General features: G+C 52.0%; 1 protein-coding gene across 1 annotated transcript in view; it reads left to right on the top strand.

Moving 5' to 3' along the window:
• LOC104471884 (CUB and sushi domain-containing protein 1-like) overlaps nt 1-22,412 on the top strand; it is a gene marked incomplete at its 5' end in the record, with an annotated part of 92,208 nt that overhangs the window by 61,803 nt on the left and 7,993 nt on the right. Inside the window, 14 exon segments of the mRNA XM_010087381.1 lie at nt 2,863-3,048; nt 3,347-3,541; nt 4,868-5,041; nt 5,401-5,574; nt 8,207-8,380; nt 9,194-9,382; nt 11,883-12,056; nt 14,423-14,516; nt 14,518-14,594; nt 18,257-18,433; nt 18,582-18,761; nt 19,955-20,128; nt 21,231-21,297; nt 21,299-21,393. Coding sequence (XP_010085683.1) covers nt 2,863-3,048; nt 3,347-3,541; nt 4,868-5,041; nt 5,401-5,574; nt 8,207-8,380; nt 9,194-9,382; nt 11,883-12,056; nt 14,423-14,516; nt 14,518-14,594; nt 18,257-18,433; nt 18,582-18,761; nt 19,955-20,128; nt 21,231-21,297; nt 21,299-21,393 — 2,130 coding nt within the window.

Genomic DNA, 22,412 nt, shown 5'->3' with positions numbered 1-22,412 from the left:
TTTTAAACATTGCCCTCAAAGCCAACTGGCAACCTTTTGTTTTGGGCTGTATTGAATTTCGCATCCTTTCTGGTGGCCAGGACCACATCACAGAGGTTTGGGAACTCGTAACGCTGCGTAAGCTGCTCACACCATCAGCTGTGTCAGGAGGAGGGAACTGGGGTGCCTGGAAACACATGGTCTGGTTAACAAATCGCATTTCCCAGAGCTCCTTTTTGCCAGCACATTATCCTCTTCCCCTTCCCCATCCCCTCTGAATAATCTTTACTACAGGCTCCGTCCTAGCTGACATTTGTGGAAGCAGCAGAGAATATTCTGCAGGGAACAATCCTGCGTTGGCACAATGGGGAGAACACGAGATGCTCTAATACGCCTTTTCTGTCCCTGTTGCCTATTTTTAAGCTGCTTTGTTTTTGGAATCCCAGCTGCACATTTGCTTTCACAGCCTCTGTCCCTTTTCCTAGCACATCATCTTCCTGCAGACAGAGTTTTTGTCCCTCTGAACCCCCACCCATGCTCCTCTTGCCCTGGACCACACTCCCTGGGTCTCTCCTGGCCAAATGCTGCTTTGCTTTCCCCTGGAACATCTCCTGGCTTTCACCTCTCTTTGGAGCGGATGGCAAGTTTATTGCCCCCCCCCCCCCCAAAAAAAAAAAAATTTTTTTCCCCCCCCCCCCCAAAAAAAAAAATCAAGCTTCTCTGCTTCATGCAGGGTTCTGTAATTAAAACCCAACTGAGACCGTGTTCTGCTCAAAGATGCTGGGTTTGCAGGGAGGGGAGGATCCTGCAGCAGAAGTCACAGCCCCAGCTGGCTCTCCCTGTGCAGGGGGTGACTTTTTAAAATTATTTTTCGTGTCTTCATGGACATTTTAGTTGCCTGCATCTGTCCCAGAAGCTCTGTGGTGTTGCAGACTTTTCTGCCCAAGCAAGGGTATGCGATGGAAGGACTAACTGATGGAACAGACCGCTTGAGAGGCAGGACAAGGCAGCGGAAAGTCATCCTTCTCTTGGGCGGAGGAATGAAGGCAAGTGGCAGCTCAGCCTTGGTGACCTGGAGCAGAGCTGGCCCTGTTCTCTCCCCACTCCAGTCCCTCTCTGTGCCTCAGTTTCCTGGTGGCAGATGGAGGTGATGAGGTTTGGCCAAGCATCAGGCTGCAGAGAAAGGAGGAGGCTTAGCTGGGGGCGGTGGGATGGGAAGGGGTCAGCTTTCTCTTTGGTTGGATGCGATGTCAGAAAGCGAAAATAAGAGAACTGCCGGGTGGAAGTGAAAGGGTAGAACTTTCCAGATCCCCTCTTCTTTTGCCTCAGAATGAAATTGGTATTCAGCGTGGCTGCTTGTCTAGACACCCAGCCTTGTAGAGAGATTCGCCAAGCTCCTTAGCTCAATGAAGTGACATACGTGTGATTATCATTTCAACCAGGGATGTGCCTGATCGTGCTAATACGAGCCTGTGGAATTACTCACACCTATTAGCAACACCAGCATCTGCAAGGCGCCGTGTAATTGTGCTCCAGGCTGGGGCTCTGGCCGGCTCGTGGAGCATCTTGGACCTCGAGGGGTGGAAAAGCCCTAGTGGCTGTGCTGGTGCTGTACGCAGCAGGTTTGGTCTCTGAGCGCTCAGTGGGGTCCATCCCACCAGGAGGTGTCTTTTCTAAGGCTGCTGAGTTTCCAGCCCTCATTTGTGTGCAGAGGGACAGGGAGGTGAGCATGTTGCAGTTATCAGCAGGTGGCTCAGGAGATGTAGGCTCAGCCTCCAGTTCGTGCATTAGCTGAGTGGGAGCAGCTCGGGCTCCTCCAGGAAGGGATGGATTTCCTTTAGAGCATTTTTAGGATGCAGACGGTTGTTTGGGTTCGGTGTTGGACTCCAAATCCGTGCTCGCTAGCAGGCTCTGCTCGTCTCGGTGCCCCTGGTCACCCCGTGCCCATCCAGCCAGGTGGGCTGTGCATCTCCATCCAAAGGCAGAGGGGCTTCCCCCAGAGCCGAGCCCCAGACGGGCGTGGGAACCTGCGTGGTGATTTCAGAGGCAGGGCTGGTGTTCATTTCCCAGCTCTTCTGAACGCTCGTAGAGGAAGAAAAGCAGATTTGAGTGACAGATTCCCGGCACCGGTTTTCCCAGCAGTAGGGAAGAGGGTAACAGGGCTTGTCATGTCTTACAAAACTCTTGCAGTATAAATGGATGTGATTCTGCTCTGTCTGTATTTGGCTGTTGCTCGTATCTTGGTGACCTGCCTGTCCCCTCTCTGCCCTGTCTGGCCGCTCTCCCGGCCGCAGAGCTGAGGCTCTCAGCAGGAGTGGTGCAGAGCATCCTCTCCAAAGTACTGCCACCTTCAGCAGCCGGTTGGCATTGTGCCTGTTTACCAATTTTTTTGCCCTAAATTCCCCACCCTTACCTTCTCAGCCATAATGCTAAATTTAGCCACAACATAATTACACAATTTGCTGCCTTATGTAATCCAGAAGTGCTGTTGGAAAGGGGTTTCAGGTTGTTGCTGCTCCTGTGGGATGTAAATACAAAACGTTATTGCTATCTAATCCTTTATCTCTGTGTGAAAACTTCTGGATAGTGTGTTGATGCATCTTGCGTTCTAGATATTAGGGAAAGCAGGAGCAGAGTCTCTTCCAGCAGAAATCGGTATTCAGCGTTGGCTCTGCTATTACCACGCTGATAGACAGGAGTTGAAAATCTGATCCTCTCGGGAAGTGGGCATTCATTGCAGCTCCTGGGGTTCGGCAAGGGGCTGGAGCTTTTGCAAATAGGAGAGCTTGGGATCTGGGCTTTCGGCTCACTTACCGCAAATCCGGGATAAAATTGGAAACTGATTTCTTGACTGTGTTTTTTTTTCCTCCTCCTCCTTCCCAGCTCTCTCCTGTGGAGTTCCCAGAGCCCCAAATAACGGTGTCGTCTTTGGCAAGGAGTACACGGTGGGAACGAAAGCCGTGTACCATTGCAACCAGGGCTTCGAGCTGCAGCCCGGGCAGGAGCCCAGCGCGGAGTGCCTGCGGGCAGGGCAGTGGAGCAACGGCAACCAGCCCCCGCAGTGCGTGGGTGAGTGTGTGCAGCCCCACGGGGCATTTTGGGGGTCCCTTCAGTAGCGTCTTCCAGCTCCAGCACAGACAGCTTTGTCTCACAGGTGCAGGATTTAGGACACCAGGTTTCTCATCCTGCATCCCGTGGGTCTGCTGCCCCCTCCCACGGTGGCTGGGTTTCCCACGTGTAAAAGAGATGCTCATACCAACCCCTTGTTAAAAAACCAGCGTGCTTGCTGAAATGCCCTGGAGTTAAACACCTATTAACGTCTTTCTGTCTCATTTCTTTTCCCTGGCTTACCACATCTGGATTTTAGCCGTCACCTGTCCCGATATCAACAGCATCGCGGTCGAGCACGGTCGCTGGCGGCTGACCTACGAGATCCAGTACCACTACAACGCCCAGCTCATGCTCATCTGCGACCCCGGCTACTACTACACGGGCCAGCGGGTCATCAGGTGCCAAGCCAACGGCAAGTGGAGCATCGGCGAACCCATGCCCACCTGTAAAAGTAAGAGCCGTGGAGCTCGGGAGCCGCGCCGGGGCGGGCAGCTTCGGGGGGTGTCTCGCAGGGAATGGGGGTTCTGATTGCCGTTCGGTGGGTGTGCGAGCTCGGCTGTGGGCGTGCGGTCACACCGCAGCCCTGGCTGCTTTTGGCAGCATCTGAGAGCGCGGCTGCTGAAGTGCTGTGGTGTCAGTGTGGATGCAGGGACAGGTCACCTGCTGATGTGCTTCTTGGTTTGATCAGTTCTGCAGGAGCTCGGCTGTTGCTGTTGGGTCCCAGCAGCTTCGCTGTCACCGGCACCAGGTGCTCTGAAGTTTGCTTTTAAGAAAGAAAATTTTAAAAATACTGATTTGAAGCCTAACCTCTTCAATTTTGTGCAAACACCAAGTTTGCGAGGGTAGCAGGGTCACCTGTAAATCAAAACCACTCTTGGCAGCCAAGCAGCTTGCTCAGCCATCGACACGACTGCAGCGCTTTGGCTCTTTCCTTTTCTCAGAGGCGGAGCTGTTTTCTCTCGAAGTGCAGACTGAGACAGAAAAATTTCTCCTTCGGAATGGCAGCTCTCCCTTCCCTCCTTCCTTTGTTTCTAGAGCTGCAACTGCCGACTTTGGTGACAGATGCAGTTTTACCCCTGCTGGCTCTTCAGCCAGAGCCGGGCGCGTGAGCCTGACCTCGTTTTATTTCTTCGGCGTTACTGCCACCTAAATCCAAATGACAGCATCTTGGCAATGCACGAAGGTCAGAAGCACCTGGCGTGAGGCTCTTGATTTCTTGCTGAGTGCAAAAGCTTCGGAGGGTTTGCAGATCTTTAAGGTGGATAAAATACAGAGCTGCAGCCTGTGCTGGGAGCTGCGTTCGCCCCGGCTCCTGCACCCTGCAAACCCGGCTGTCGGCTGGGGGTCCTGGGGGGGGCTGATCCCCCATCAGCTCTGCCTGGGAGTCACTGTGTGCGGAGGAGCTGGGTGTCACTTTCCAGTTGGAAATCTTGTGCCGTTTTATGGCTTTTCTGGAAGTCAGGCTTCCTGGCTGAATCTAGCAATGGGTTAATAATAGAAATATTCCTGTGTTAAAAAATTCTTGTTTGATAGTTTCTTCTTATCCTCAGTACTTCCCCCGCATCCTGAAGCATAAATATCAATAGCACTTAGATTTGTCACCTCATGTAACACGACTCAGAATCGTTGTTAATATCCATGTAACTATTTAATAATTTTTCTTACTCATTCCTGACTCCAGTAATAACTCACGGTGGTGAGCATACCTGACTGCACTTCTTTAAAAATCACACCTCCCAGGCTGTCCTCCCTTACTGTGCTTTGGGATCTCTTTCAGTTATCTCCTGCGGAGACCTGCCAACCCCCCCGAACGGGAACAAGATCGGCACGCTGACCAGCTACGGGGCCACGGCCATCTTCTCCTGCAACACCGGCTACACGCTGGTGGGCTCCCGCGTGCGGGAGTGCATGGCCAACGGGCTCTGGAGCGGAGCAGAAGTCAGATGTCTGGGTAGGTGGGGAGGATCCGTGGTGCGGTGGGGAAAAAGTCCTGATTTCTGCAGGGAATGGGAATTTCAGTTACTGATGCAAGACGGAACCCAAAGGAGGACTCGGCGCTGCTGAAGCCGGCGGGGTTTTAAGTAGATTAAAAAAAAAAGTAGATACAAAGCAGCCTTTGATTCCTTACTGCTCCGTACATGTGAGGTGTTTGATGGGAGAGGAGAGCTTTCAAGATGCTGTGTTGTTTTTACTGCTGCTCTGGTTTTATTGATGACTGCAGAGACCCGGAGATCGGAGAGGCGGGGGGGTGGGATGCTGCAGAGGGGCAGGCGCGGGCTCTGGGTGATTCTCCTCGTCTCCCTCCCGCAGCGGGGCACTGCGGCGTGCCCAGCCCCATCGTCAACGGGCAGATCAACGGCGAGAATTACAACTACCGCGGCAGCGTGGTGTATCAGTGCAACCCCGGCTTCCGCCTCATCGGGATGTCGGTGCGGATCTGCCAACAGGATCACCGCTGGTCCGGGAAGACGCCTGTCTGTGTGCGTAAGTATGTTGTCAGATGCCTCTAGCCCTGGTGACAGTCAGAGGGACAGGAGCACACGCAGAGCCGGTGGTTTGTTGTTTGCACGCCCCGGCTGCGTACGGGTGCTTTGCACGGACACGCTGCACGAGCATCCCCGGGGTTCGCTGAGGTGTGGCAGGAAAGGCATCGCTGTGATTTTGGCTGCTTTACTTTTACAAATTTCCAAAATTCCACCTTTTTGGGGGGTGTTTTTTGTATGCTGCATTTCTAATCCATGAGACCAGTTGAAGGTTTCTGAGACCCCCCATTATTGGGGTGCAGGGAGGTCAAAGCAGACGCAGCCCCACCAGGCACCCCGCAGCTCTGGGACCGTGCTCTGTGCGGGGAAAGTCAGTCTCCTCCTCTGATCCGCATTCACAAGTCACCTTGCACAGCCTGCTTGCTTATCTTTCCAGTAAATAAGCTAATTAAGTAAGTCTCCAGAGCTCTAAGGTGTTAATAAGTTTAAGCATCTTCTTATCAACGGACAGTGCAATCCGTGTGTTTCATATCACGATTGTCCAGTTGTTTGCTTCCAGTCTCTCCTGTCTGGCTTGGCAAGGAGTGACCTATAAATCAGTGAACATGCAGCTTCCAGCCTAAAAATAAGAAACAAGCTGAAGTTGTCAAGGTTAGCAGTGACTTCAGAATCTGGAGGATGACTATGAATCTGCATGAGGTTTTTAGGAAAAGAATTATTGGAAAGGATGTCTCTGGGTCTGCAGGTGGGTTTGAATTACTCTCGTGTCTGAGGATGCTCTGTTGAAAAAGTTTTAATTCACTTTTACCTGCCAAGTATATCCATACCAACCTTGGATCAGGACATCATATTGATAGAGGTCCTCCTGCTGCCAGGAAGATTCATGGAAATGCAGGATTTTCTAAACATCCATTTCCATGGCTCATCTTATTTCTTTCAGGAGGGACCAAACCCTTCAGAACAAAGCAGGTGAACGTTGCTGGTCTGTATCTGTCTTCTCTTTACCGGACCAGTACGGGACTGGTTCCTGGGCGGTGCCTTTGTTGGCTCTGCTTTGTGCTGGCTCCTGACTCCGGCACCTGAAAGCCCGCCGGGCTTGTGCGCAGAGATCTGTAAAGTGTCTCATGTGCAGAAGTTGGCCTTGAAGTTATTACCCTACATTAGACCTTACGGATAACATAAATTTAACGTCGTTACAGCGGAGCACTGTTGGGCTCTGAAATTGGATGCCTTGAGGCTTTATTGCTTCTGAAGAGTCTCGGGGCACTGTGTGTGTTAGCACATTATCATTTCCTATTGTCCTGATATTTTCCCTTTAAACCTGCTGCAGTTGCTCCCTCTGAGCGAACGAGTATTTTTGATCCATGCCAACTGCAGGGAGCTTTTTTTTTTCTGGGACAGAATCCATCACCTATTTCAAAACATGGATAATCGCATTCAGAAGTACCTCGGAGAGTCTGACATCTGCTTCCCGCAGCACTGAACGGCTACCTTGCTTCGTATTTTTTAGACCTGTACCTGCCACCAGCTTGCCCAAGGCATAAATTCCCATCCCTGTGGTACCATCCAGCCCTGGCAGCCAAACGTGTTATGGATCTTTGGTGGGAATTTCATCTTCCCCTCTAGCTTCTGGCTTTGGCAGCTGTGCAGCTCAACGGCTGGTCTTCCACTGATGGACCATTGCCCCGTTTTGGCGTGACAGTGATCAATATTGCTTTGTCCTCAGCTGTCGGAAGATGTCGCGTTCCTTAAGCAGCCAAAAATTCCCTGCGTGGTGTATCCTGATGTTTCTTCTGCGCAGTGGAACTCGCTGCTGTGCTCGTAGCAAAGGTCTCCAGGCTTTGCTCGGGGCAGGGGCTGTGTCCCCCCTGTATCACCCGCCTCTGCCTGGGTACCAGGCTCTGAATTTCAATATTTAGTGTGTTTTTACCGCTGCTCCAGCCTCTGCACCTTCCCTGGGCATTGCTGGAGCCCCTTTAGCCCTTTACCTCGTCGCTGGCCCAAGCTAACAGCAGCCACAGGAACAAGAACGACACAAAAATCTTCATTGCAGGGATTTAGAAATGAAGGTTTTTTCCCCTGAAGTTTTTCAAACTTAAAGCAGGAAGATTTAAGCTTTCTAGGCCATATGGTAGAAACCTGATTTTTCTCATGTTTTTCCTCTCTATCCCTCCAGGTGTAACTTTATAGTGCAGCGAGCATACATCTGCCTTACACCAGGGAGAGGGAGGAAAACATCAGGTTTCATGACTGTGTGATGCCCAGGGTAATGTAAGGCAATAGATTAATAGCAGTAGCTGGGAGTTTTGAAGAAGAGCTCTGGGGGTTTACAGTACAAGTCAGTAGGATGCTGGCACTCGGCTGCTTCGAGAGCAGTTCAGAGAATTCCTTATGCCAGTAAAATGAAACGTACCACGCTCTCAACTTGATTCAGTATTTCAACAGAGCTGGCCACAAATCTTTGAAGTTGGTGTGGGTTTCAGGGTTGATCTGGGTTTTTTGGTTTGTTTTTTGGGGTTTTTTTTTTGTTTTGGGTGGTTTTTTTTTATGGTCTCCTTGTGTGGGAACTTTTTCCAATGGATAATCCACTTTCTTCCAGGCAAAAGAGTAACATCTCCCATTTCTGATTGTAGCCATCACTTGCGGCCACCCCGGCAATCCTGCCAACGGCTTGACCCAGGGGACTCAGTTCAATCTGAACGATGTGGCCAAGTTTGTGTGTAACACCGGGTACCGCCTGGAAGGAGCATCGCAGTCCCAGTGCCTGGCCAACGGCCAGTGGAGCAGCACCCTGCCCGCCTGCCGCGGTGAGTCTGCCTGCGCCCCGCTCCCGGAAAACGGGACTTGACCATGCCTTCTGCAGTGATTACTCTGGGTTCCGAAAATTCAGCTTGATAAATTCATGAAAACCAAATCTTGCAGTTCCTCGGGAATGTGAGTGATGGGTGAACACCAAGGGCTGTAGATCTCATGCAACAAACCCAATTTTCCTTTGGGCTTTGCGTAGAGCTGTTAATAGACCCTGCCCAGCCCCGCATCCTCCAAGACATTGAAGTGTGTGTTGTAAGTGGGGGGGGACACAAGAAAATACCAAGCCAGGCCCTTAGCAGAGGGCATCCTGGTGACCCTAGACCAGGTTACTCAAAGTAGACACCACGTCTTTGCACGGAGCCCGTCCTCCTCCTAGGCTGCCCTGCTTCCCCTGGTGTTAGCACTCAGGTTCACTTACCAAATTCCCTCCCCTCCCTGCACTCCCTTCCTCTGTCCTCCCTTAGTCCCGTATCTCTGTCGAGACTGTTGCTGTTTCGGGCAAGAAATCAGTTATTCTCAGTCTTGGTTTGGGGCCAGAGAGCCAGGCTCTGCTGCTGAGCCTCGCGTGGCAGGGCGAGAGCCTGCAGCTTGCCTCTACTCTCGGTTTTTTCTTTTTAATAAAGATTTGTTCTATTTCTGCCCCAAAGAATATTTAAAAAAAAATAAAAAATAAAAAAAAAAAGAGACTTAAATTGTGAAAAATGTGACTTACAATCTTTTCCCCTTTTCCTGCTCATTTTTGGAGAATCCTTTGTTCTTTGTTACACCCTTTGTTTTGTATTTTTTTTGTTGTTGTTGTTTGTTTGCAGTTGTAAACTGTACTGACCCCGGGCACCTGGAAAACAGCATCCGTCAAGTGCAGCCGAGTGGTCCTCACAGATTCAGCTTTGGAACAACTGTCTCATATCAGTGCAGCCATGGATATTACTTATTGGGTACACATGTCCTTACCTGTCAGGGGGATGGCACTTGGGACCGTGCCCTCCCACAGTGCCTTTGTAAGTTTTTCAGAATAATACCCATCCGCCGCAGGTTCCATCCCATGTAGCCCTCCCTTGTTTAGCTGAACGGTTGTGTAAAAAACTTGGATCCAAAGCCCTTTGTAACCCATGGGAATCATTCCATCAGCTTCACTGGCCTCTAGATCCTGCCCACAGAAGGAAAATAGGTCTGGGGAGAGAAATCCTGGCAGACAGCGATGGTTTCCCTCTGCAGGGGAAGGCGGCTCCCGCTGGGTTTTACTGGTTCTGTGCAGCGCCGGCAGAAGCTTTGCAGGTGGCGAGGGGCAGCAGAGCTGCTGCAGCACGGATCTCGTAGGAAGCAGCGTGCAATCAGCCTGAGCCAGGACAGGGTTGGATTTAGCACGGCTGAGTGTCCGTCCACCCACTCGTCCCCGCAGCTTTGGGGGAGGGAGGTGGCAGCGTGGTGGTGAAACCAGTGCAGCCTGTATTCTGCTGCCACGCAGGTGATGAAGAGGATTTGCTTCCTCACCTCTGTGCTTTTCCCTCTTTCTTACTGTACCCTTTCTGCTGTTATTGTGGTTTGCAGATAGAATTAGGAGGGTCTGGGGGATGGTTTGGCTGAAGGGGTGTTTCCAGTAGCATAGGAAGACACCAGATGCTCCCGGTTTACGTGCAGTGGTAGGAATACCGTGAGATGTCCAGGAGTTGTAGGAAAGAGTCAGTGCTGGTGTCCCTGTCTCTCACTGAGGGAAACCAGGCTCCAGGGTGGATTTGGAGCTGACACGGGGCTGCCAGCGAGGCAGGGGCAGGAGCAGCCCCCAGCACAGCTAGCATCTCCTTTGGGAGACTGAAGCAGCTGCGATCTCGTTACCCGCCGTAACGAGTCGCTGAAGCCATCAGAAGTGGAGCTCCTTGAGTTCGAACCAGCTGAGCTGTTCCAAAGCCATGGTTGTTGCTTTTTTTTTTTTTTTTGCTTGTGTTATCCTCCAACACCTAGTCATGCACAGTAGTTTTCGGCACATTTTCCTTTCCTTTTATTAGCAGCATGCCACCTTCTCGTGTTCGCAGCACCTTGCAGGGGCCATGGGGAGCTGACAAGTGCTAACCGCGTGTCACCGCAGCCGCAGGGGCTCCGGGGGGGTGCTCGCTCTGAAAACCGGAGAGCTCGTATCTCGGGCTCCCTCGGTCCACGCCTGTCTAGCTCAGGAAAAGTGATCTCCGTTCTTATAACGTTGAGCATCCATTGACTTGGAGGATTTGTGGGCATTCTCAAAGCTGGAAACTCGGGTCAGTTTGATGACTGATCGTCTGGTTTCATGGGCTTGATAGTTTAAAGAGAAAAAAGTGAAAGATTTTTGCATGTCTTTGTTTTCTGCGTGTTGAGCTGAAGATGTGCTCAGTGCTGAAGCCCATACCTCTTTAACGTGGCTGGGTACCTAAAATTACCAGGCACTTCCGAAAACATAAATTAAGAAGGTTGCTGCCAGCTGAGCTTGGGTTGCGAATGTTGTCTCCTGCCTGTCTCTGAGGAGGGAGTGAAACGGAGCTGATCCCATTTGAGGGGTGGGAGAGCGAGTCCAAGAAGTAAAGCACGCAGGAGCAGAGCCCAGCGCCGTCATCACACTGTGAACATAAATCCTTTAAACACCCCAGCACCGCCACAGGTTTTAAGCTGAGCTGAGTCCGCTGGAGTGTCTGTTATTAAATTGTTAGTTACAGGGTGAGTTTCAGCATTAGCTATCAAACCCGTTTCTTTGCAGAGCGTCCTTGGTTTTAGTCACAGCTCTGCACCAGCGTATTTCAACGCCCACGTGCCCAAACATCCGCGTGCTCTCCTTTTTATTGAAACATACATCATGTTTTCTACCTAATGCCGCCATCGGTATTTTTAGACTCTAGCAGAGGGAGAGAAGATATCCGTTACGGACACTTCCCTTCAGAAACCAAGTGGAGCATGGTCTTCATGCTGAGCATCCTCATCCCAACCTGTCTAATAGCCCCTGGATCTGTCAGTGTATTTGTCAAACAGCCTCCCTGTCTCCGCTCTGATTGCTAAGCTAAAGTAAACCTATTAATTATTGTTAGCGGTGGTTTTTTACTAGCAATGGTTGAGTGAGCAGCGCTCCGAAGCTGCCGGGATAATTTGCTCAGGTGCGACAGAGCATCGATTGCAGCTCTGTGTCGCAGGACGTGGTGCTGCCGGGGCGGGTGGGGGTGTGCGTGGAAATATTCATATTTAGGAAGGGCTGAGTTTTCCAGGGACCCTGCAAAATGCCCGTCAGTGTCAGCACTAGGCATTTGTGCACAAACCCTTGGCAGTTTTACAGGCTGAGCTCACGATGCAGGGTGTGCTGTGCCCCACCTGCACTGGGGCAGGATCCCCGGGCGCTCGGTGGGCTCTGGGGCCGGCAAGTGGGTTTCAGCTGCCGGGGTCCCAGACAGTGACCTCAAACCCGCGGTAATTTGTTCTGTATCTGCCTTCGAGCATCCCAGGCAGTTTCCTCGTGGTTGAAGCTGTTGCATCCGTCTCTTCCAGTGGTCTCCTGCGGCCACCCCGGCTCCCCGCCCCACGCTCAGATCTCGGGGGACAAGTACACCGTGGGCTCCGTGGTCCGGTACAGCTGCCTGGGCAAGCGGACGCTGGTCGGCAACTCCACTCGCATGTGCCAGCTGGACGGGCGCTGGAGCGGGTCCCTGCCGCACTGCTCAGGTGAGGTGGGCTCGGGGAGGAGGGGATGGGGGGTCCCACCCTCCACTACCCCGTTTTATCCTGTGAGGGGGCAGCCTGGGGGGGGTTTGTTGAGCTGGAGAAATGCACACGCATTGGTGGAAGACTCTGACTGTGTCTCAGCTATCTGGTCTCCTGCAACTCGGATGATAAGCGCTGGCAGAGAGGGAACCGCTCAGCTTGCAGGATGAGAAATAAATCACTGCAGCAAATGGTGGTGGTAGGAGGTGTGCTGCAGCCTGCTGCTTTACAGATTTCTCCACGCGGAGCCTGTATAGGATGAATGTGTCCTGTGCAAAATGAGGTCCTTGCATCCCGCCTGCAGCATCTGACTCTTTCTCGTGCATTCCAATAAAAGAAGCCCGTGTGGCCCCTTTCCAGGGCCTGACATCTGCTGTGATGGCACCGCAGCAGTGCCGGGTCTGCACGGGGCAAATGGAAGCCGGTACAATGAGTTTCCACATCATCAGCACCTCCCCTGAGAGCAGTTTGACAACACAAGTCCATGCCCACTCCCAGGCCAGAGTGAGAAAGGTCTTCCACGGAAAACATCCCAAGAAGCGAAACAAGTCCATGATGAGACAGACTTGGGTCAAAGTCATGGGGGATGCGCGAGAGGCGCTCGCCCAGCCTTCCTGAACTCGGGGTGCTGGGATCTCCGCAGATGGCCTCCAGTGGGAGGAAGGGTGCTGGGTAACTGGCAGGATGCTGTGCAGAGCCCTCCCCACGCCGTCCCTTGGAGAGCATGGAGGCAGACGAGATGAGAACTTAGCTGGAGCAAAGCATTTGGGACAAGGGTTAATTTTTAATTATGCCACTTAGATTTAGCATCTCCACTTGACCAAGTTTAACCTCTGCTTTGGAAGGGAAAAAGACATCAGACGGAGTCATCCTCCTATTCAGGAGCCGTATCTGCAGAGTTCTTGATCCGTAGCAGCTCGGAAGGGTTTTCTGCTCCAGTTCGCGCCTTTTCCCCGTGTGGTTGTCACTGTCTCTCCTGTCGCTCTTGTGGGTGGATTTTTGGAATCGTTCAGCGTCACTCTGTTTCCTCCTGACATCTGCTGTGTGGGGTTTTTCTGAATGGCTTCAAGGCGACAGCATTAGAGCGAGGCTGGTGGCATTGGCAGCCCCTCTCTGATGGGGGCCAGGTGGGTGCCCGGTGCCTCGGAGCCACGAGGGCTTGGGGAGCGGCTCCTGCTTTACACCCAGCGCAGGTGGTGGTATTACAAAAGCATTGAAGGGTGAAGCCTTTAATCACATTCCTCTGCTTTAACAGCAGCAAGAGCACAAAAAACCCAGCCCAGAGCCTCGTTCCCCGATGCTCCCGGGTCCGTGCCCTCGCTGGAGCGGGAAGCAGCAGAGGTCTGTGTCTGCTCTGGCTCTTGCCTGGGGGGGTTTTTTCGAGGCCCCTTGCCCAGAGGCGGAGCACGGCTCGCATCATCTCCTGCCCAAGGTTCTCCGCTGTGCGCAGAAGATACCTACGGCGTGACAGCAGTTTTCTGTGAGATGAAACAAAAGACTTTGATATCAGTCATTATGTGAAAGAAAATGCTGAACCTGGAGCGTTTTCCCCCTTCTCTTTACAAGCAGGTGCGTTCCCCAGGTGATGAATGCGCTCGTTATGTTTGATGTTCCCGGTGACTCTGCAGAGGCTGTACCTGCAGCAAGGCTCAGAGGGGCCAGGAACCGGCAGCTTCATCGGAGCTGCAGGAGTGAAATCGTCTTTCCTGGCTTGGGGTGGGTGTGTTTGCACAGATCATTAGCAGAGAAAGCCAAGAACAGGGTGTGAGGAGGTGGGCAATTCTCCAGCCTGCTCCGGAGCACCCCTGCGAGGCATCTGCTGCAGCTGCTCCCCTCCCTCCTCCTGCCCCCCCGAACCTACCGCCGGCAGCTCCAAGTGTTCGCAACTTGTACGAGCGGATGTTTCCCAGCTGGATCCCTCCCTCCTCTCTGCTCCAAACCCAACCGCTTCTTGTTCTGCAAATACAATCGGACTTGCTGAGGGGGCTTGGAGAACGTCGTAATTTCTGCTCGGAGGGAAACCGTTCACTTGACTGATGCTGGCAACAGAGCCGCTGTCTGCGGGAGCAGCTGCCGTGGAAAGCGGCTGCAGCTGGTCGCGGTTCTATCTTGAGATCCTGGAGTTATGGCCGTATTCTGCAACCAGCGTAAAACCAGTGGGCTCCCAGAGTCGGAGAACATTTCACGTGGAATTTCCTTGCTCTGCTGAGAGCCAGAGTTAAATGGAGTCGGCCACTGATCCAAATCTGTGCTGGCCCTTGGAATAGCTGGGAAGGAAGAAGGGCCAAACCCCATGACTGGCTCACTCTGTGCTCTGTTCCTACCAGGAGGCAGCCAGGGCTTGTGTGGTGACCCAGGGATCCCCTCGCATGGCATCGGGCTGGGCGATGACTTTGACGTGGGCAGCGTGGTGCGGCTCAGCTTACACGCTGCGGGGCTCCTCCGAGAGGACCTGCCAAGCCAACAGCTCCTGGAGCGGCACGCAGCCGGAGTGCGAAGGTACGTTTCCAACCCCACGTCCTCTCCTGCGTGACACCGAGCCTGCTGGAGGTGTCCCCAGAATCACTGCAGCAGCGTCAGCAGCCCAGGCAACCCATCCTCTCCGTTGTAGGTGCCAGGGCCAGTCCGGTGCTGCGAGGATTAATGCTCTTGTTCAGCATTTCCTCCAAATACTGTGTCTGTCAGGGAGCCTCCGTTCTCCCCTGTCCCAAACACCTGCAGGTCACACCTCACAGGAGGGTTTTTCAGTGCTAGAAGGTGACTGTCACCTTTTTGCATGCTCCGCTGTGCAGGGTGCACCGGGATGGTGGTGTAAAGGGTTTCGGATCGTTCAGGCTCATGCCAGCATCTAGGCTGAGGTATAGGAAGAGCCTTTGGAAACTGCTCCTTGCTTCCAGCCATCCTCGCAGGCTCGCTGCAAGAGTCGCTGGGGTGAACATCTCTTGGTTTGCGTCGCACATCCAAGGAGGTGATCAGAAATGCCCCGGTTCGTGTAAGGTCTGTGGGTCCGGTACCACTGGGTAATTCATTGCTGCTTTGTTGAGGAGATTCATCAGAATGAGAAACGTCAATAGCTTGGAACTGGCACATGCAAGAGTCATTTACATCAAGCAGAAACACAAAATGCAAATTATAATCCAGAAAGCGTATTTTCATATTTGAAAACCCCAAACCCCCTATTTTTCCATTTGAAGGAATCAAGTAAGACCCTCTAATCCAATCTAATAAACCCCCAGCCGGATTCTCTGAGCTGTGCTGCTCGCAGCCGCTGTTTTAGAAAGTGTTTAAAAATCAATTGGGGAAAAAACAAAAGCCAAAACGAGGCAGGATACCAAATGCAAGGAGACCTGGGCAAGTGCTTCTCTCCAGCTGATTTGAAAGCCAAAAGCTCAGAGAGAGCTTGTAAATGAATTGGAAATTTATTCCAAATTGATGGAGCTCTTGATTGAAAAGACACTGAATCATGTTATTAATACACTCAGGTCTCGGGTTTTTTTTTCATTAGCTGTTTCTTTTTTCTTTCCGCGGAAAAGCTCTGTTCATTAATCTCAGGATAAATAACCCGTCAGGTTCCACAGGCACCAAAATACGGATCCCTGGCAGATTTTTTTTTTCATACTTTATGAATAATAATAACATTATGCCTATAATGTAGTCATTTAATGTTAAGTGCTGACTGGCCGGTGTAGGAAGGTAATTTGCGGTGATGAGCAGCGTGTTCCGTCCCCATCGTTTGTATTCACCGCGAGCTGTGCACGCTGCAAGGTGTTCTGCCTGCGCTTTGGGTGTTGGGTTCAACTTTCTGGAGCTGGTATGTACAGGAGAGGGAGGGGAGAGATGAATTTCGGGATTGAATTCAGGATGAATGAAGAGGAGCCGTTCTCTCCATCTCAGAGCACGCTGCCGTGATCGGTTCAATGACAGAGCAGCTGCTCGAGTTTGAAGTCATGGGGCTGATGTCCCAGCTGCCGGTGTCCTGCGCCAGGACCGGCTCTGCCCCGCGGAGGGGACGTGTGCGGCTGGCGGGAGCACTGGGCTTCCCGGGGGGTCACCTCCAGGCTCGTCGGCTCGCAGTCATAGAACCATAGAATCACAGAAGGGTTTGGGTTGGAAAGGACCTTAAAGATCATCGAGTTCCAGCCCCCTGCCATGGACAGGGACACCTCCCACAGCAGCGGAGTCAAACCTTTCTTGTGTCGGTCACGTCAGCTGAGCATCACCTCCTGCAGCATCTCCCTGGTAAAGCAGCAGCAACTCCAAGAAATCCCCATCTGATGCAGCTCATTTTTTAGGTCATTTTCTTGAATTTTTAGTTCAATTTACAGGTGACTGGGTTTGAGATTCTTAAGGAGACGTGAGCAGGTATGACTGCAGGACTTCCAGGGTGGTGAGGATTTATACCCTCTGCAAAAACCAGTCACAAAATGAGTTTTCTTTTGGGAACTGATTTATTTTATATCTCCCACTGAAACCAAAGGGAATTATTTACCCGCCTACTGCTCCCTTGCATCATCGCATCCTGTTTATATTTGAATTATGATTTTTAAAGTTCAAACCCTTCATCCTTACATTTATGGCTTCGTTTATCGCTAGCCGATACAGGTCGCAGCTGATGCACGCTGCGGTTAAACCATTTCCACGAGTCTCCTTGTAGTCACAAAAGTGATATTTTTGGGTCACCTGCGTGCGCTTGGCCCCCCGCGTAGGTGGAGGAGGTTGGGCAGGAGAGAACAGCTGATGTATGGGCAGGCAGCGAAACAGTAATTTAGAGCTTTTTCTGAGTTGATAGAATCTGACTTTTATCCCAGCATCTCCTGGAAATGACACCGTGTATCACAGAGACGTTGGCTGCATGAGAAACCCGTAACGAGAGCGCACCTCGGATGGTTTCAGTGCCGCGCAGAGCTGCCGTGCGCACGGTCCGGGGTGGTTATTAGTTTCCTCCTGTCAAACGGATACGCCTCCGACAAGCTCGGGTGTTAACAGGCTGTCAGCAAACCAGGCAACGAGGCAGAGGAAGATTCCTCTCCTTGCGTTGGTGGCCTGTGCTCCTTGCTGTCCTGCTGGAGCCTGGAGTTGTGTTTCCCGTGGAGGAGGATGGCTGGAGGAAGGCTGGCAGCAGCGTGGGGGGTGTGCTGGGGAGGGGGCTCAGGGCAGGGACCCCTCGGGTATGCACAGAGCGATGCTCTCGCAGAGCTGGTGGCACGTTGCTGGGGAGGAGTGGGAGCCAGGAATTTCCTTATCAAGGAGCTGGGAGCCGTGCGGTTTAAGCCTTTCCTTGATTCATGTGATTTTCTTTTATGTCCTGTAATTTCAGGGTAAATGAGGGCTGGGTGCAATTATTGCAGGTGCTTGTTTTGTCCTGACAGGGCTTTGTGCACCGCTGTTCACTCCGGTCTCCTTTTATTGCTTTGGTGCTGAGGTACTTGAGACATAAAACTTGGGCACTGACATACCTATAATGGTATTCCCCCAACATTCCCCCTCCTCCGACAGCCTAATGGGATGCAGCTGGGCAGTGAGCAATGCCCAGGGAGAGCAGCGGGTCCCCTTGCTGCTTCCGTTCCTTTGAAGTCTCCAAGTTGTCGGCTTCCCGAAGGGGCCAGCGGCAGAGCAGCACGCTCGGGTCCTGGCTCCCAGGCTCCTGGAAGATGGAGAGACTCGAGTTCTTCCTGCAGCCTGGAGAAGGTTGCTCCTGGGCTGGGCTGTTGGGACAAAGAGCAGGATATCCCCCGGAGAGGAGTGGGGCTGGTGCTTCCGGGACTGACTGGCTGCAGGGATGGAGATACAAAGAGCAGGATATCCCCCGGAGAGGAGCGGGGCTGGTGCTTCAGGGACCGACTGGCTGCAGGGATGGAGACTTTTCAGTCCTCTGCCGGGGATGCTGCACCCAGCCTTGGGATGTGCTGCCTGGCGAGATGGAGCCCTTGCTCCGAGCCGGGGCGTTGGGGATCCTGTTGGATTGATGTCGCTGGTTTTCCACAGAATAGCCTGTTGTGTCTGCGCTCAGCCAGGGGCTTTGCGGCTCATCTTGCTTTTATTGAGAAGAGTCAACTGCAGGGTGAAAGCCTTGGGGTTTGGTTTGGGGGGGTGTTATTTGTGGTGGTGTTTTTTCTGTTGTGGGTTTTTTTTTTTTTTAACTTTGCCATTTTGCTTTCTAGTTATATCCTGCGGAAACCCAGGAACCCCCAGCAACGCGAGGGTTATATTTAACGATGGCTTGGTCTTCTCCAGTTCCATCATCTACCAGTGCCGGGAAGGCTATTACTCCACAGGGGTGCTGAGCAGGCACTGCACCGTGAACGGGACGTGGACTGGGACCAGTCCGGAGTGTACAGGTGAGCGCTAGGATGGATTCCTGGACAATGAGATGAACGATGCTGCCAGGCTCTGGGGACGGGTTGTCAGGGCGTGTTGGATGCTTGCTGTGCATGTGCATGGTAAGGGTCGGTCAGATAGAAATGCCTCTTTCTTTTTCTTTGGCAGTGATCAACTGCGGCGACCCCGGCATGCCCGCCAACGGCGTCAGGCTGGGCAGCGATTTCACCTTCAACAGCACGGTGGTGTTCCAGTGCACGCCCGGGTACATGATGGAGTCGGACAGGGCGTCGTCTCTGACCTGCACAAAAGACCGAACCTGGAATGGCACCAAACCTGCCTGCAAGGGTAAGACTGGCTGCTGTAAATATTGGAGGACGCAAGTTTTACAGGCTACAAACTTTTTGTAACTTGTGACACTAGGCAGCAGCTATTGCATAGTGCCCAGAGCCCACCTGGGAGTTTCTCTGTCCTGTCGTTCAATCTGTCCCCTGTGTTTGTGGCATTCATGCAATTTTATCAACATAGCATGGACACCTTGCTATCTTCAGGTCTACCAGTCACCACAAAATGCCCGGGAAGGAGGCAGTTGCTATCATCCCTGTAGTAGAGAAGGAAGAGTGAAGCACTGAGAGTTAGGTGACTTACTCTTCACAAAAGCCCCGATCAAACTTGAATGAAATATTGTGTTTTGCAGGCGCACGCTTTTTGGCATCATCTAGAAGTCTGAAAAATGTTTCTTCCAACTCCTTTCATGACTTCTCAGTTCTGAGATTGCCTCTGTAGTTCGGAGATAGGAAACGGAAATAATAGAGCAGCTGCAAGACAGGCTGGATCTCCTCTGTGAGGGTTTTACTCACCCACCAAGTGTCGATAAGGCTTGTAGCAGCATCTGTGTGCTGCTTTAGCAGTCTGGAAAATTCACCTGTCATGATTCTGATATAAATGCAGACCACATAGAAACTTCCAAACACACTCCAGTTCCTTCAGAGGCTGTAAGGAGCAGTTCTTACCCTCCTCACTCATTCTCTCGGCTGAGCCAATGTTGCAGGAATAATACAGCATGTGGCCAGAGTCTCGTTTGGAGGCCAGGCTGATTTGCATCTTTCCCAGCGCTCCCCTGAGCCGAGCAGCAAAGCACTGCAAAAATGTCATATTAGAACACCCTCGAGTGGATGAATTACAGGCTGGTTTTTGATTCAGCAGCTCATCTGAAACCCAGACGGATTGTCCAAAACGTATGAATCTTTCAGGGAATCTTAGATGAGTTTTCACACTAAGGCTGGGTTCTTACCTTCGGCTGGAAATGAATGTCAGCTCAGAAATCTGACTTTGAGATTGATTTGCTTAACTCCAAGCTTCAAAGTAAAATCCTGGGGTTTACAGCTGTATGCACAGCTGGAAAAGTTTGTCCAGCCCCCTGCTAAGCCAGTCCCAGGAGAGCAGAATGTAACTTTGATCCTACATGAATTTGCTTGTTAATGGAAAATAACTATGCCGAGAAGTCAAGAAAACTGTCAGTGCCTTTGTTTTTCCTTCAGCTATCATCTGTAAATCCCCCCAAGCCATCCCCAACGGGAAAGTCGTGGGCTCAGACTTCAGCTGGGGCTCCAGCGTGAGCTACGCCTGCCTGGAGGGGTACCAGCTCTCGCTGCCCGCCGTGCTGACCTGCGAGGGGAACGGCACCTGGAGCGGAGAGATCCCCCAGTGCTTCCGTGAGTGCGCAGCCGGGTCCTGCACGATGCTGAAAACCCACTTGTTTGATGCCCTCTCTCCAACATCTCTGGTCTCCATGTAGCTGATTTTAGCTGGCAATTGCCTGGCAGTATCACGGAAGGGTATAGAGAGCCCATCAGTACGTGAAAACTTAAATATCTGGTGGCTGATAAGCCCTAAGCCCGAGGGAAGTCCTGCATTAACTGAAGGCAGAGGGAGTTTTCATGCCAGGAGAAAAGCGCAAGGATGCTCAGAGTGCCTGTAGCCAAAAGTCTGAATGGCCGTCAGCAGCCAAACTGCTGGAACCTTGGTTTGGCGTCTCTGTAACGGGGAGACAGGGGTGGCCATGGGGATGCAGTCGGTCACTCCACCTCTCATCGCAGATCTGAAGATCTTGCATGTTCCAGGCATCTCTAAAATTGGCTATTTGTCCATGGGTCTCCCCAGTGGCTGAGTCCTGGAGCTGCCAAAGGCTGTAGGGATAAACCCTTTGGCATGGTGGTGTTGCAGCAGAAGTTGGGAATGTTTTGTGGAGGCAGAGCTTTGGCTGGGTGGAAACCTGTGTGCTTGATACAATAGCTAATGCAAAAAAAAAAAAAAAAATGAGTTAAGTGTCTCATGATGCTAAATAAAGGCAGATTGGGGTTTCTTTTCCTGGCTGGATGGCTGGCAGCTGCACAATAGCCATTTTCATATTAAATCGCACAAAGCCCTCCGTGTGTTCCTCGCACCTTTCCCTGGATCTGGTGTAATTAGTGGGCTTTCTGGGTGACATGGAACCGTATAGCAATTTGACATCATGCAATTAGAGATACATTTTAAAGCTAAGCATGCTGTTAGGGGGGAAAAAAAGAAGGAGAAAAAAAAAAAAAGAAAAGATGGGGGAGAAAGCGGAATTTAATTAACAGCAATTGACAAAAAGAGAGAATTACAAGGAAAGTAGCCAGCAACGCCTTCTGCCACCACTAATTCCCTAGTCAATCGCAGAGTCTGGTGGTGGGGAGTGGTAAGGTTTGGGCCGTTAACAGACCCATCTTTAGCTTATTAACGTTGCTCTTGAGGAGGTTCATCACAGTCCCCTTGTCTCTTGGCCTGTTGCAGCCGTGTTCTGCGGAGATCCCGGGATTCCCGCGCAAGGCAGGAGGGAGGACAGAGGCTTCACGTACCGTCTTCTCCTGCTTGGCCCCGCTCGTGCTGGTGGGGTCAGCCCGGAGGTTCTGCCAGTCCGACGGGACGTGGAGCGGGACCCAGCCCAGCTGCATAGGTAAGGGCAGGCTCTGTCTTGCATCCACAAGCGAAGAGCTTTGAGGTGTCCTCTTGCTTTTCTATTTGTAGCAAAAGTTGGTTTTCTTGTCTGGGTTTGCAGAAATTAGCACTTTGTTTCCCTGAAAATCGGAATGTGTAGGGATGATGCTTTTGGTCTGTGCGTGCTGGCGGGTGGTGAACAGCCCATCTCCTGCTCTCGGGGCTCGCTGCTGAGATCCAGCGCCTGGCCCCAGCGTTCCTGCCCCTGATGGTCGTCGATACGTAATGTATCCGAGGAAGATGATCTGAATTATATCCAGAATGGCAGAGCAGCATCGCCGAGAAGTACGCAGGTGCTGTATACAGGGATCAAAACCCTACAAACGGCTTTGCCTCGCTGCAGTGTTGGGATTCAGGCTGAAATCGCCGCGCGTTCTTCAGGTGCCTGTTTTCTGGGACTTCCAGAACCCTTTGAAACCTCTGGGAGGTGTATAATCATTAGTCACAGCATTCTTCACCTATTTAAACCTCTGGCTGTGTTCTTGAACTCCAGGGCTGCCGTGGTGACACACTGCACGGGCTGTGTGCCGTTATCCTGACTGTGCCTGAACACCACCATCGTCACCTTATGGGGGCAGCTGGGGCAGAAGCAGGTCCCAGGCTGTTCTCCATGGTTTTCGGTCATTCTAGCTGCCTCTTAAATGCATCACCAGTTACAGTGATGTAAAAATCCTCATGGCCTTGAACATCCATGTTCAAGCTCCAGCTCCCTGCTAACGGAGCTCCCCCAGCCGGGCACCGGAGCATCCCTGGGGCTGACGTTGGAGCTGAGCTTCACCCTGTGATCGTAAGGAGCAAGGAACCTGCTGCTGCTGAGCTGCCTTTCAGACAAACGTCAGTTTCCTTTGCTCGGTTTGGGATGCTGATGTTAAAGTGCTGCATCTCCGCCTTAATTCCATTGATGCCCTGCTACTGTCAGCAGGCAGGGGAAAAAAGAAAGTGATAGATGCTGGGAGAGCAGCAGCAGGTATTCCTGCT

This window comes from Pterocles gutturalis, unplaced genomic scaffold (genome assembly GCF_000699245.1).
Source record: "Pterocles gutturalis isolate BGI_N339 unplaced genomic scaffold, ASM69924v1 scaffold8786, whole genome shotgun sequence".
NCBI lineage: Eukaryota > Metazoa > Chordata > Aves > Pterocliformes > Pteroclidae > Pterocles > Pterocles gutturalis.
Note: the sequence above shows the minus strand (reverse complement) of the source record. Positions and strands in the feature narration are given on the sequence as shown.